The following is a 12639-nucleotide window of genomic DNA, read 5'->3' as shown; positions in this document are numbered from 1 at the left end:
GTAAGAAGGTCTCTCCCAGTGGACTTCGATCACCTCCTTCAGCCGATTCAATCTTGATTCATCAATTGGGGTTCTCACTTCCCAAAGCAGCACAGCGGCTATGTGGGAGATATAGTGAAGGCTCCAGATAAATTTTGACCAGCCTCAGCTTAACATGCACTTATCTAAGTACATGAGCATTCTTGTATTTTGCCTTCGTCATAACGTGGCTGCCATGGAAGCGTATCGAACTTGTGACCCCACGCTCAGCAGCAAAATTCCATAGCCACTGAGTCACCGTGGCGCGTTACCTAGCGCCTGCACATTTTATGATTTTATCCTGCTACCTAATCCTCTGTCATCGTCATGTGCGTCTTCCAGCCTACAAAACAATGACACTGTGGAAGCACGCTTCAGGCGCAACACCTCACAGGCATCACCATCATCCCTATCACACTGACCTCAGTTTTACTAGTGTGATGAAAAGCAACTGTTGAGCTAGGAAGAGATTTCTCATTTCTGTAGTTAATATAGGTCTTCCACCACTAGATCACTGTTTGATGGTCACCAAATTAAAATGCTCATGAGTGCATCACTTATAAGCCTGCCTCCTGATGAGCCAAGTTGAAAACCGCAATAACGGTGATGCCTCATCTAAACTTGCAGCAAGCCCATGTGCATATAAAGATGTGGCAGTACAGTGCAGTCCACTTATAACGATACCACATATAACGATATATCGGTTATAACGATGGGTCGACATGAGAGTCATTTTATGCATTAGGTCTATGGGGAAAAAAACCATTTATAACGATAGCTTATTCACCGCATATCGGATATAACGATCAAAATTTTGCAGTCTGGACGGCGTTTTCCGTGCCAAATATTCGTAACGTTTGCGTTGCTTAGTTCCCTGAAACGAACGATGTCGAGACGAGGCGATGTTTACCTCCGTAAGTTCGTATCTGCCGCCATTACCGCGCAGCGCGTCTCGCCCCGCCCGCGCACGAGTAGGCGCAGCCAACGTTGGCGCAGCGCGCCACAAGATGGCGCTAGCTGCTTCATGCGCATTAAACATGCGCATCGGCCACAGTCGCTCCGATAGAGAGAGAAAGAAAAAAAAGAAGCGACAAGCAAAGCGGCACGGTGGCGCCCGTCCCGCGTCTCTCTTGCGATAGCAGGCTGACGCCACCGAAGCAGCGTGCAACAAACGGTTCAACCCAGTTCGAAGATGGCGCCGACAAAGCGCAAAGCTGTGTCGCTTGACACGAAGATTGATATTTTGCAGGACTCTCGATGCGGCTTCAAGGTGAGCGCCCTCGTGAAGAAGTATGAGCTCGTTCAGTTAACGATATCAACCATCTTGAAAACCGGGAGCACCGCGATTGTGAAGGCAGGAGCTATCAGCGGCCATTCCGATCAGCGGAAAAGGGGTTAGAGACCCTTTGTACGCCGATGTTGAAGAGGCGCTTTACCAGTGGTTCATCACCAATTGCTTCAAGAAGGCGGGCTTTGTGCGTAAGGACGAACTTCCCCAACCCGCTGAGACCGACCCGGTGGAATTCGCTGACATAACCGAGCTCTGGGAGCTCGTTCCTACTGGTGACACAGGTGGTGTGTCGAAGAAGGAGTTTTTGACTGCAGACAGTGCTGCCTCGTTCTGCGATGAGGTCACCGACGAGGCGATCGCCGAAGATGTGCTGTCTCGACAGACGCAAAGTTGTGCGACAGTGGCGACGGCATCAGCGACAGTGACAACGAGATCGACAGTGGCTCCTTGACCCCGACCACGATGTCCACGCAAAGTGCACTGTCGTCGATCGACTCCTTAATTGATTTTATGCATGCTAAAGGATTGCCGCCAGTGTTCGCGCAGCGGCTGGAATCCATGCACACCGCGATTGTGAAGCTGAAGCTGCCGCAAAAGCAAGTGCAGATTTCGGACTATTTCGGCGCGCCTAATCCTTGACACTGTTGGGGTCTCGGTGCTGACGCCCGTTATTGCCAATGGGTCGCAAGCCCCAAGGGTAGCGTTGGCCTGGCGGCCTGGGGCACTGGAAGCATCCGAAGGTCCCGGCAAAGCAAGAGAAGACTGGTAACAGAACAACTTGTTTATTCTAACATAGCAAAAGAGCGGCCGGTCAGGTCGACCGAAGTGGAGAGACGGGAGAGCACGTAACTCAACAGTACAAATCGGAGCCTCTCTCCTGGCGTCCGGGGGCAGCTGCTCTTATACTCTCGGCGTCGCGGGCCAGAAGGAAGGTCACGGGATGAGCCCACGCGACGGCGGAGCATGAGCCCACGCGACGGCGCGCACGGTCGAGCCGAGAGACATGTTGAGCCGAGTGTAGTGACGCATCGCCAACCCGCCGACGGACAGACCTCCTGGCACCTCACTTGGGGAGCTCCGCTCCCCGGCTGCCGCGCTTTGACAAGCGTGGGCACACACACACACACGCACGCACGAAGACACGTGGCACTGAAACACGCCTGGACACGCTTGGCGGGGAGGCGTTGCGGCGGCGTCGAACGGGCCAAAATGTCCGCCGCTTTGAACGAAGCCCCGGCGTCCGTTGCATCCACGCCGGCATTACCGCGCGTTGTAGGCGAAACGTAACAGACCGCCCCGCCGGGGGAAGGAGATCCCGATGGTCAGGGGACTGCATCCGCTGTCCGGAGGGATGTCGCTCGATGATGCTCATAACCGAAGTCGGGCGTCCTTTGGCGTTTCTTGAGCGCAGCGCACAGAGAAGGCCTCGTTCTCACGTTCAGGTGCACACAGGACACTGCAAAGTGACTTCGGGAGAGTTGACATATTTGTTCTCGTTCCCGGCAAGCGTTAGAACTACGCCGAAACTCAACCGCTCAGTCAGCAAGCACGGCACAACCCTCACTAAGCCCTGCCAGGCTCTTTCCCCTTTTATACTGCTGCCTAGTTCCTCACAGTAGTTTAGCAGCACTCAGAACGCGTCCACAAATCGGAAAATTGCACTAGAAAGCACATCATCACTTTGAAACACTACACAAAAGCAATAGGTTAAAAATCCTGCCTCAGGAAGAAAAACATCAGTAACAAGCAATTTTGAGGCTGATTCCCACGTTAGGGGCTTCGACTTAAGCCATCGGCGTTACCGTTGAGACTCCCCTTTTTGTAACGCACCTCAAAGGAATATTGTAGCAAAGCGAGGCTCCAGCGCAGGAGGCGGCCATTTTTGGGAGAGATGGTCTGCAGCCATTGGAGAGGGCAGTGATCCGTCTCAATGATAAACCTCGAGCCAGCTAGGTAACATGACAATTTCTGAACGGCCCACACGATACACGCACACTCTTTCTCGGTGGCGCTATACGCCTGCTCACGACTCGTCAGCTTACGACTAGCATACAGGACGGGGTGTTCTACTTCTCCATTTTCCCGTTGGCACAGTACAACGCCCATGCCTCGCTCACTAGCATCACACTGAACAACGAACCCTTTTGAGTAGTCGGGCGATCGTAGCACAGGCTGGCTTGTTAGGGCGCTCTTTAGGGCGCTAAAAGCTCTTTCCTTTGTCTCATCCCAGACGACTGTTTGCGGCTCTGTCTTTCTTAGAGCATCCGTTAGGGGAGACGCGATATCAGAGTACCTGGGGATGTACCTCTGATAGTAGCCGGCGACCCCTAAGAACGACCGAATATCGGTCTTCGTGCGCGGTTGCGGGAAGTCTCGCACAGCGGCCACCTTTATTTCAGAGGGGCGGCGACGACCCCGACCAATCACGTGTCCGAGGTAGACAACCTCGGCCTGTGCTAACTGGCACTTGGGAGCCTTGACTGTCAAGCCCGCATCGCGCAGGCGGGTTAGCACTGCCCGCAAGTGCGCCATATGCTCAGGCCAGGATGCGGAGAATATCGCTACGTCGTCTAGATACGGTAAAGCGAATTCTTGCTGTCCCCGCAACACTTTATCCATGAGGCTTGAAAAGCAGTATGGCGCGTTCTTCAAACCAAAACTCAAAACTTTAGGACGGAATGTCCCCATTGGTGAACTGAACGCCGCATACCTACTAGCCTCTTCTGTAAGTGGAACCTGCCAATAACCCCTGACAAGATCTAGGGTGGAAATAAACTGAGCGCTACTCACTCTCTCAAGGCGCTCCTCGATGTTAGGGATCGGATAAATTTGATCCTTAGTGATGGAATTAAGCCTGCGGTAGTCGACGCAAGGACGAGGTTCCTTGCCCGGTACCTCAACTAAAATCAAAGGGGAGGTATAATCACTCTCACCCGCCTCAATAACACCGAGCTGTAGCATTTTCTTTACCTCAGCCTCCATAATATCGCTCTGGCGGGGTGACACCCGGTACGCCTTGGATCGTACTGGCTCTGGGGAGGTAAGTTCTATGTCATGAGTAAGGACAGAAGTCCTACCAGGCCTCTCAGAGAACAGACCTTGAAACTCTTGTAAGAGCTGGTGTAGTTCGGTTTTCTGCTCAGGCGACAGCGATGCTTTACTTATTAAGTCACTAATGACTTGATCGGTGTCTTTCCTGTTCGTCACTGAGCCTAGTCCCGGAAGCTCGACCGGAAGCTCTTCTAACTTTCCCGCATCGGGAATTTCCTCTCCAGTATCTGGTGCCTTTAACGCTACAGGCTCAATTTTATTCCGTTCGGGCGTGCTCTGAATACCAGCTTGCTGCGCCTCTGACCCTTTCTCATCGTTCAACAACGTCGGCCCCGCAACTACCGCCTTTGCAGCGAGCTCCCGAACCTTCGATCTGGTTAAGGCCTGAACGCTAGCCTCACCAAACAAAAGCCCCTTCTCGCGCAGGAGGTGATCGGACCTGTTCGAAAATAGGTACGGGTACTGGGGGGGCAGCATAGATGACACTGCGGCCTCCGTCTCAAGTGCTCCGAAAGGTCCTTCAATAAGCACTTTTGCTACCGGCAGACACACGCTATGAGCTTCCACTGCTTGCTTGATCCATGCGCACTCGCCCGTGAACATATCGGGTTCTACGTAAGAGGGGTGAACTACATCCATCGTAGCTGCGGTATCGCGAAGCACTCGGCACTCTTTCCCGTTCACGAGGAGGTCTCGCATGTAAGGCTCGAGAAGCTTCATGTTCTCGTCAGTGCTGCATAATGACAAAAACACGACTTTTGGTTTTGTTTCTGGACACTGCGCCGAAAAGTGACCCGGCTTCTGACACGTATAACACACGCGCGCTCGCCTCGTCTCGAACCGCTTTCTCATGGGCGTGAACTTCGGCCTCTCAAACTTGGAGCCAAATTCACCCTTTTGACCGTCCTTAGCTCCGCGAGCCCGACGCGTCACAAACTCCTCGGCTAGCTCAGCGGCTCGAGCCACCGTACTAACGTCTGGCCTATCCAAGACCCAGTACCGCACGTTCTCAGGTAACCGACTATAAAACTGTTCTAGCCCGAAACACTGCAGAACTTTCTCGTGGTCACCAAACGCTTTCTCTTCTTTGAGCCACTCCTGCATGTTTGACATAAGCCTGTAGGCAAACTCTGTATATGACTCACTCTTGCCTTTCTCATTTTCCCGAAACTTCCGACGGAACGCCTCCGCTGACAGCCGGTACTTTTTTAGCAGACTCGATTTCACTTTGTCGAAATCCTCTGCCTCCTCTCTATTCAAGCGAGCGACTACGTCGGCCGCCTCACCGGGTAACAAAGTGAGCAAGCGCTGTGGCCACGTTTCCCGAGAGAACCCCTGCTTCTCGCACGTTCGCTCAAAGTTAACCAGGAACAAACCAATGTCCTCTCCAAGCTTAAACGGCCGCATCAGGTCAGTCATTTTGAACAATACTCGTTCTCCTGCACCGTGTGCCTGACTTCCATTACGAGCGCGTTCCATCTCTACCTCGAGACGCTTCATTTCCAAAGCGTGTTCGCGCTCTTCTTTTTCTTTCTGTTCTTTTCGTTCACGCTCATCTTTCTCTTTCTGTTCTTTAAGTTCACGCTCCTGTCTTTTTGCCGTCTCCCTCTCCTCAATGGTCTCAAGGCATTCCGACAGCTCGTCATCCTCAGCTTCTAACTCAAGAATAGCCCTTAGCAGTTCTGGTTTTCTGAGTTTGTCTGAGACATCCAGACCCAACTCTCTTGCAAGCTCCAGCAATTTCGGTTTGCGCAACGACTTCAAATCCATGGCTGCTCTGAATGCTGCTTTCTCTACTGCCTACTATTGTCTTGCCGCAAACTAACCCGGCAGCAACGACAACCACAATTACCAGCTCTGTTTCTAACACTAACAAAAGCCTGGCAAAACTCAGAAGAAGAAAGTCCCGCACTCACCAAACCTCGCAGCCAAGAATTCAGCGCAGTCGTTCCGCTGCAGGCAACCAGTCATCACACAGGGCTCGTTGCACTGCTCCCGGATGGTCGTTGTGCTGCTCAGCATACATCGCATCTCTTCGCTGCTGGCCTCCGTTGTCGCGATCTCACCGCTGGCAACCAGCTGTTGGGGTCTCGGTGCTGACGCCCGTTATTGCCAATGGGTCGCAAGCCCCAAGGGTAGCGTTGGCCTGGCGGCCTGGGGCACTGGAAGCATCCGAAGGTCCCGGCAAAGCAAGAGAAGACTGGTAACAGAACAACTTGTTTATTCTAACATAGCAAAAGAGCGGCCGGTCAGGTCGACCGAAGTGGAGAGACGGGAGAGCACGTAACTCAACAGTACAAATCGGAGCCTCTCTCCTGGCGTCCGGGGGCAGCTGCTCTTATACTCTCGGCGTCGCGGGCCAGAAGGAAGGTCACGGGATGAGCCCACGCGACGGCGGAGCATGAGCCCACGCGACGGCGCGCACGGTCGAGCCGAGAGACATGTTGAGCCGAGTGTAGTGACGCATCGCCAACCCGCCGACGGACAGACCTCCTGGCACCTCACTTGGGGAGCTCCGCTCCCCGGCTGCCGCGCTTTGACAAGCGTGGGCACACACACACACACGCACGCACGAAGACACGTGGCACTGAAACACGCCTGGACACGCTTGGCGGGGAGGCGTTGCGGCGGCGTCGAACGGGCCAAAATGTCCGCCGCTTTGAACGAAGCCCCGGCGTCCGTTGCATCCGCGCCGGCATTACCGCGCGTTGTAGGCGAAACGTAACAACACGGTCATTGGCGCTAGAAATAAAGTTTGTTTTTCACGGCCTACTGTATACATCATCTATTCTTTTGAAGCAAGTAGCGAATTCGAGTTCAGAGCTGCAAAGGTAAAGAGCGCAAACGCGTTTAATTTTTTTTTTTTGGTAACTGCAGTCCAGATATAGCGATCATCGGTTATAACGATCATATTTTTCGTCTTTCTCGATATCGTTATAAGTGGACTGCACTGTACAGTTGAACAAGCATAGGCAATGCGTGGATGAAATGTTCCAGAGAAGGTGGCAAACCTGAACAGAAAACTATTAATTTATCGTGACTGTCGTTCTTAGGGTACCTTCAGCCAATTTCCAGCAGTCATGTCTGTATAACTGTTTTCCCCGAGCTTCAATTTTGAAAAATCCATGCAAATTTCTCTGGTGCGGGGCAGGATCAAACCTGCGTAACATGAGTTCCTTAAGCACAGCAACCCAATGCTCAAGCGTGTTGTGCCCTGAATGCCCCTGTGGAGAGAAGGATTAAAGGGGCCCTGGACCACTTATTGGGCTTGGTGGAAAAACAGCCCACAGATAGCATATGCTACTGTGAACATCTCAGCCAAATTTTACAGTCGGGCGCGGCACGCGAAGCTTGGAAGCAGAGTACGAAGACACCTATTTCTTAAGCGCTATCTTTTCAACAGAAGCCTGCTCCTCACTCTTTTCTGGACGTTTTATTTCATAATATAGCAGATTCCCATACATGGCTGCTATTGGCCAATAGCTGAAATCAATCATCAAGAATGGTGTTTGGATCAGCATGCTTCTTCCTACTGTTACGTACTTTGTATATTTATTGACGCAGTTTGATAAACAGGCTGAAGTAAGTGAAAATCAGCTTTTGACTTTTGATAATAATTACCTTTCTCCAGAAGAAGCCAACTATCATTTGCTCATGCTTGGCCACTGCTGGCTGCGTAGGAATGAGACTTTGGCCACCCTGCTTAGCGGTGTCGTAGCCGTCGGGTCTCGCTAATATTGAGTAGTTTTGAACACTCAACTAGCCAGCAACCATGCGAAATTTAAGGTCAGCCAGTGTGCTCTCCCTCCTGGTCACTCCTGGTTAGATGCCTTGGCAGACTAGTGATAGTGCTTCAAAAGCGCACAACTTGGATGAGGTTTCTATCCGTTGGTCAAGGTGGTGCAGGACAAAGATGGTCCGTACCACGTAGCACGGCCACACTGGAGCATATCAGCGCACACTCAAGCAGTGTCGTGAACACAGCAAACCCTACACACACGCATTGTAGTTGCATGTAGCTGCGGTCTGTTACGTAGCACAGATACCGTGGCTGCTGTGGGGTGCCGCGATGCATCCGCTGGCTGAGTGCGCTGCAGCTTGCCGAGGACAACTGCGTTTGGCGTGTTGTAAAAAAAAAAAAAAAAAAAAAAAAAAAAAAAAAATTAAATTATGGGGTTTTACGTGCCAAAACCACTTTCTGATTATGAGGCACGCCGTAGTGGGGGACTCCGGAAATTTTGACCACCTGGGGTTCTTTAACGTGCACCTAAATCTAAGTACACGGGTGTTTTCGCATTTCGCCCCCATCGAAATGCGGCCGCCGTGGCCGGGATTCGATCCCGCGACCTCGTGCTCAGCAGCCTAGGCGTGTTGTAGTCACCAAAATCTGAAGTAGTGGCATCTATGTGAAAATTCAAAATCAAATTTGAACTGCGTGCCACAGTGACATTTAGTAGGGGGAACGCCGTAGGCGCACCCCACTCCGCCGCAGCCTTTGCAGTACAAGTCACTGAAGAAGCAGCAGGAGCACTGTGTATGGGGTGTTTGACCACTGGTAACTCCACTTCTGCTGAATGCACTGAAGTACTTTTTGCGTTGAAGAATCTCTCAAACAGCCTATTTTAACTTCAAATGAATTTCTCAACTTCGATAAAAAGTGGTTCAGGGCCCCTTTTATGGTATCTTTTGCTAACCTCTATCAATGTGTTGAGAGTGCATGTCACAGGTGCATATGCGAGTCATAAAAGTGAAACTACCTGCTCTTCTAGCAGAAAATGAATTAAAAGTGTTACACCTGAAATAGATGCCTATGCAATTGTGTTGCAGAAGTCAGATATGCTAAACTCTTAATTTTAAGCTGCCAGTGGAACAAAACTCGCTGTGGTTAGGAGGCCGCATTTATTGAAGGTTTCTTTGCGATGTCTGAAGATGTATGCACCATGGTCTGTCGCAGCACTGTGGCACGTGTGTGTAATAATGCGATTAGCATTCTTAGCGTACTTCCCCCACTTGAAATTGTAAATAAAGGCATCTTCAGCAATACGGTTTATTGCTACCTTGCTTCAATGCTAATCACATTAACATTGACAATCACCGCGAGACGAATTACCGTAATTTTTTTTCCTGTTTTGTTATGGAAAGAAAAAATATCAAAATGTTCTGGCTCAGTTCTGGTTTGCAGAAAAATAACGGCTTGTTTAAATTTGCGGCTACCTTCCAGTTTGATACCCTGATCAAAAGTAACAGTTGTACGGAGGGGGCGTCCTACCAAGCAAAGAACCACAAAAAAACAAAAAAAACAATGACTTCCTTACCCGAGATGCCTGGCACAGCGGCAGAGTGAAGCCAGTCAGAGAGGGACTGACGGGCACTCCAGTGGCTGTACTTGTCCACACACTCGCCCACGACCAGGCCAGCCGCCCAAATCTTGTGCGACTCGAAGTTGATGGGAATGCCGTGCACGTCCTTCTCGGTGTTGGGAACACCATAGTTGCCAATCAGTGGATATGTCAACACAAGAATCTGCCGGCAGTACGAGGGATCGGTCAGAGATTCCACATAGCCCACCATGCCTGTCTGGAACACTGCATGGCAAATAGTGGGGAGGGGAAGAAGGACGAAGCAGCAGCTTGAGACACTTACGAAAATTAGCATTGCCAAAAATTAAAACCCTGTTAATCAGCGCAATGACACTTAAACATTTTCCAATATGCAGGTTAAATTAGTAGCAAATTAAAATATGACAGTCCTGAGGAATGAATGCACTGCACTTGTAAAGAGCAGAGTTTCCACACGCATGGAAAAGACAAATGTGAGGAGTGGCCCCACTGCTTTGGAAGTAAGGTGCCTGCTCCTGCTGACACACAGCCTTTATCAAAAGAAACAAAGCCATTGTTCGCATGGCTGTAGCTGCCTCAACAATATCTACCCACCGTGTCATTGCATCTGCGGCACTCCAAAAAGACAGGTGAGGGAAGCGAGTTCTTGCCATCACACCCCGGAGCTTTCTAGCACAAGTTACAACATGGCATAGCCAGGATTAAGCAACACTCATGCCCCTAATCCCCTCGTGGCTTCGTTTCTTCTGAAAAAATTTTGACGAAATGATATCTCCTTGTCAAGAATTTGCAATAAAAAGCAAGTCCTGCTTAATTTATAGGGGGAAAAAACTACAAGAAGGCTATCCCACAGATGTTTCCTTCACAGGAATGTACCAATGCAACTTTTCGTCTTCAGGCTCTCATCACTAATTAAATAGATGTGTGGGTGTGTTTCCCTGTGAAACCCACTCGTTCACCAAGGGTGTCACAGCATAGCCTCCAAGATCCTTAGCCTGACACAGATTGCATTCCTGTGCTCTGCTGAGAATCACCGAGGCTGTGAAGCACAGGGAGGAAGGAAAAACTTCAGAGGGTGCATCACGCAATGTGACTGAAGCCAAACCTGTCGGCCCAACATGTGACCGTCATGTCAAAGTGTGAGTTGGTTTTCATTGCTCCTGCTCTGCAGGCTGAGCCATGGCAGGGCAGCCGAACAAGCGTGCAAACGATAAAAACTGCCAGTAACCAAACGTCTTGGCAAATCTCGACTCTTGCTCTGCGATCTCGGCGCAAGAGGTCACGTGTTGGGCCAACACTGAGCAAAGTGCCTGGCATCATGGAGTGTTTCCTTGCCAAGGCTGGCTGCATGACATAACGCTCTCTGCTAACTTTTTCCTTTCTCTATTGTTGACGCAGATAGCATACGTGTTCTTCTGTTTACAGATGACTTACAGTACACTCGACTGGTCGTTTTCGAGCACTCCAGAGGCTTCTGGTGGCGTGTTATATTCGACTGGTCGAAATCGAGTGATCAGCACACATTCAGCTGGTTCTTCCAGAATGCCATGATCCAGCTATGCGCACTCGGAAGCACTGTCGCCTTCGACCTGGGTTATGACTGATATCTGTCATGTGGATTCTGCAGCATCCAGTGATGGCATGGCCAGGAGAGTCACCGTAGCGTGGTGTCAGCCGTGGCAGTGCTTCAGCACATGTGCATCTTGTTTGCTTACAACAGAAGAAGTGCTTTTATATCCTGGTCCTGCCTCGAATTATTCTGGGGAACGGCTGCACATTCAGCTTGTCCCCGCTTTCTCTGGCTCTGATCAAGAGTGGGCTCCACATTGCTGCAATCCAAGTGGGAGAAGGCAGTAGGGACCAGCTGAATGTACCATTAAATTTAGGAAAAGACCTGCTGCCTTCAAGGGAGACTTTATCCTTAATGATGCCCACTTTTGTCCCCCTTCCAGATCAAATAAGCTTGTGAATAAATTTAAAGTAATGGGTTTTATGTTCCAAAGCAACACACGAGTTAAGATCCCAGCTGTTGACGATGCGTATATGAGGGCATCCACAAGCAAGCAAGGTGTGCAGCTTCACTCGCTGTGAAAGACGAGACTAGAGGAAAAGTGTGATGTTATCAAACTCACCAACTTCCCCGGAAATGCACCTAGGATTTCCAAACGCGACACCCGAATACGTAGACCCATCTTCCAGAACGAGCTGTGCAGACCAGCGCTTTGGGGTGGTCTCCATGGCAATGCAGTGGATGACGCTGCTTTCTGACGGTGACTAGGGAAATCTGAAGAAGTAAAAAAAATTAGTTCTTTGAATCAACGAGAACACCTCAGGCCAGGGACAGGCTCGTACACAGGGACAATGACAAAAACAGAAACTACAGCTAAGGTAGGGAGCAAGGCTCTCTACCAGTGATACTTCCAACCGTGCTTCAATATGTTACATAATTTAAACGCCTTAGGCACGCTTGGTGGAAGTGTGGCTTTGGTGCGCTGTACACGGAAACGTGCCGTCATGTATAAGCTTAAGGCAGCGAACCTGCAGGCGGCAGTAAGGGTGAAACCAGCCTAATGCTTCGCGCATTACATAATGGATATAGAAAAGCGAAAGTTAATGCAATCGTTTAACCGGCTTACTAGGTGAACGGCTGCTGGGAGTTCACCTATACACGAAGTGCTTAACGTCACTCACGCCCACTATTCCAAGCTGAGCGCGGGAGAGATTGGCGTGGTCGCCTCTCCTTCGCACGGTAAATCCCAGCAACAGTTCTCAGTCAATGAGCAATTTACCATCTAAATTATTTGTCTATGTTGAAGCGAGAAACTCCGTCTATGTTTACTGCGCATACACGGTAAAACCATGCAGTTATCGAAATGCGTCTAAGAAACGATGTGCAAGTGCCAACTGCACGTAGCCTTGGGGACAGATACTACTAGAAAC

General features: G+C 50.4%; 1 protein-coding gene across 1 annotated transcript in view; it reads right to left on the bottom strand.

The window, feature by feature from the left end:
- r (carbamoyl-phosphate synthetase 2, aspartate transcarbamylase, and dihydroorotase rudimentary) overlaps positions 1-12639 on the bottom strand; it is a 184959-nt gene that overhangs the window by 171921 nt on the left and 399 nt on the right. Inside the window, exons 2-3 of the mRNA XM_055069310.2 lie at positions 11832-11983; positions 9676-9945 (exon numbers count right to left, since the gene is read on the bottom strand). Of these exons, the coding sequence (XP_054925285.2) occupies positions 9676-9945; positions 11832-11937 (376 nt within the window). The 5' untranslated portion in view covers positions 11938-11983. The remainder of the gene's footprint in view (positions 1-9675; positions 9946-11831; positions 11984-12639) is intronic.

The sequence above is a fragment of the Dermacentor andersoni genome, chromosome 9 (genome assembly GCF_023375885.2).
Source record: "Dermacentor andersoni chromosome 9, qqDerAnde1_hic_scaffold, whole genome shotgun sequence".
Lineage (NCBI taxonomy): Eukaryota > Metazoa > Arthropoda > Arachnida > Ixodida > Ixodidae > Dermacentor > Dermacentor andersoni.
Note: the sequence above shows the minus strand (reverse complement) of the source record. Positions and strands in the feature narration are given on the sequence as shown.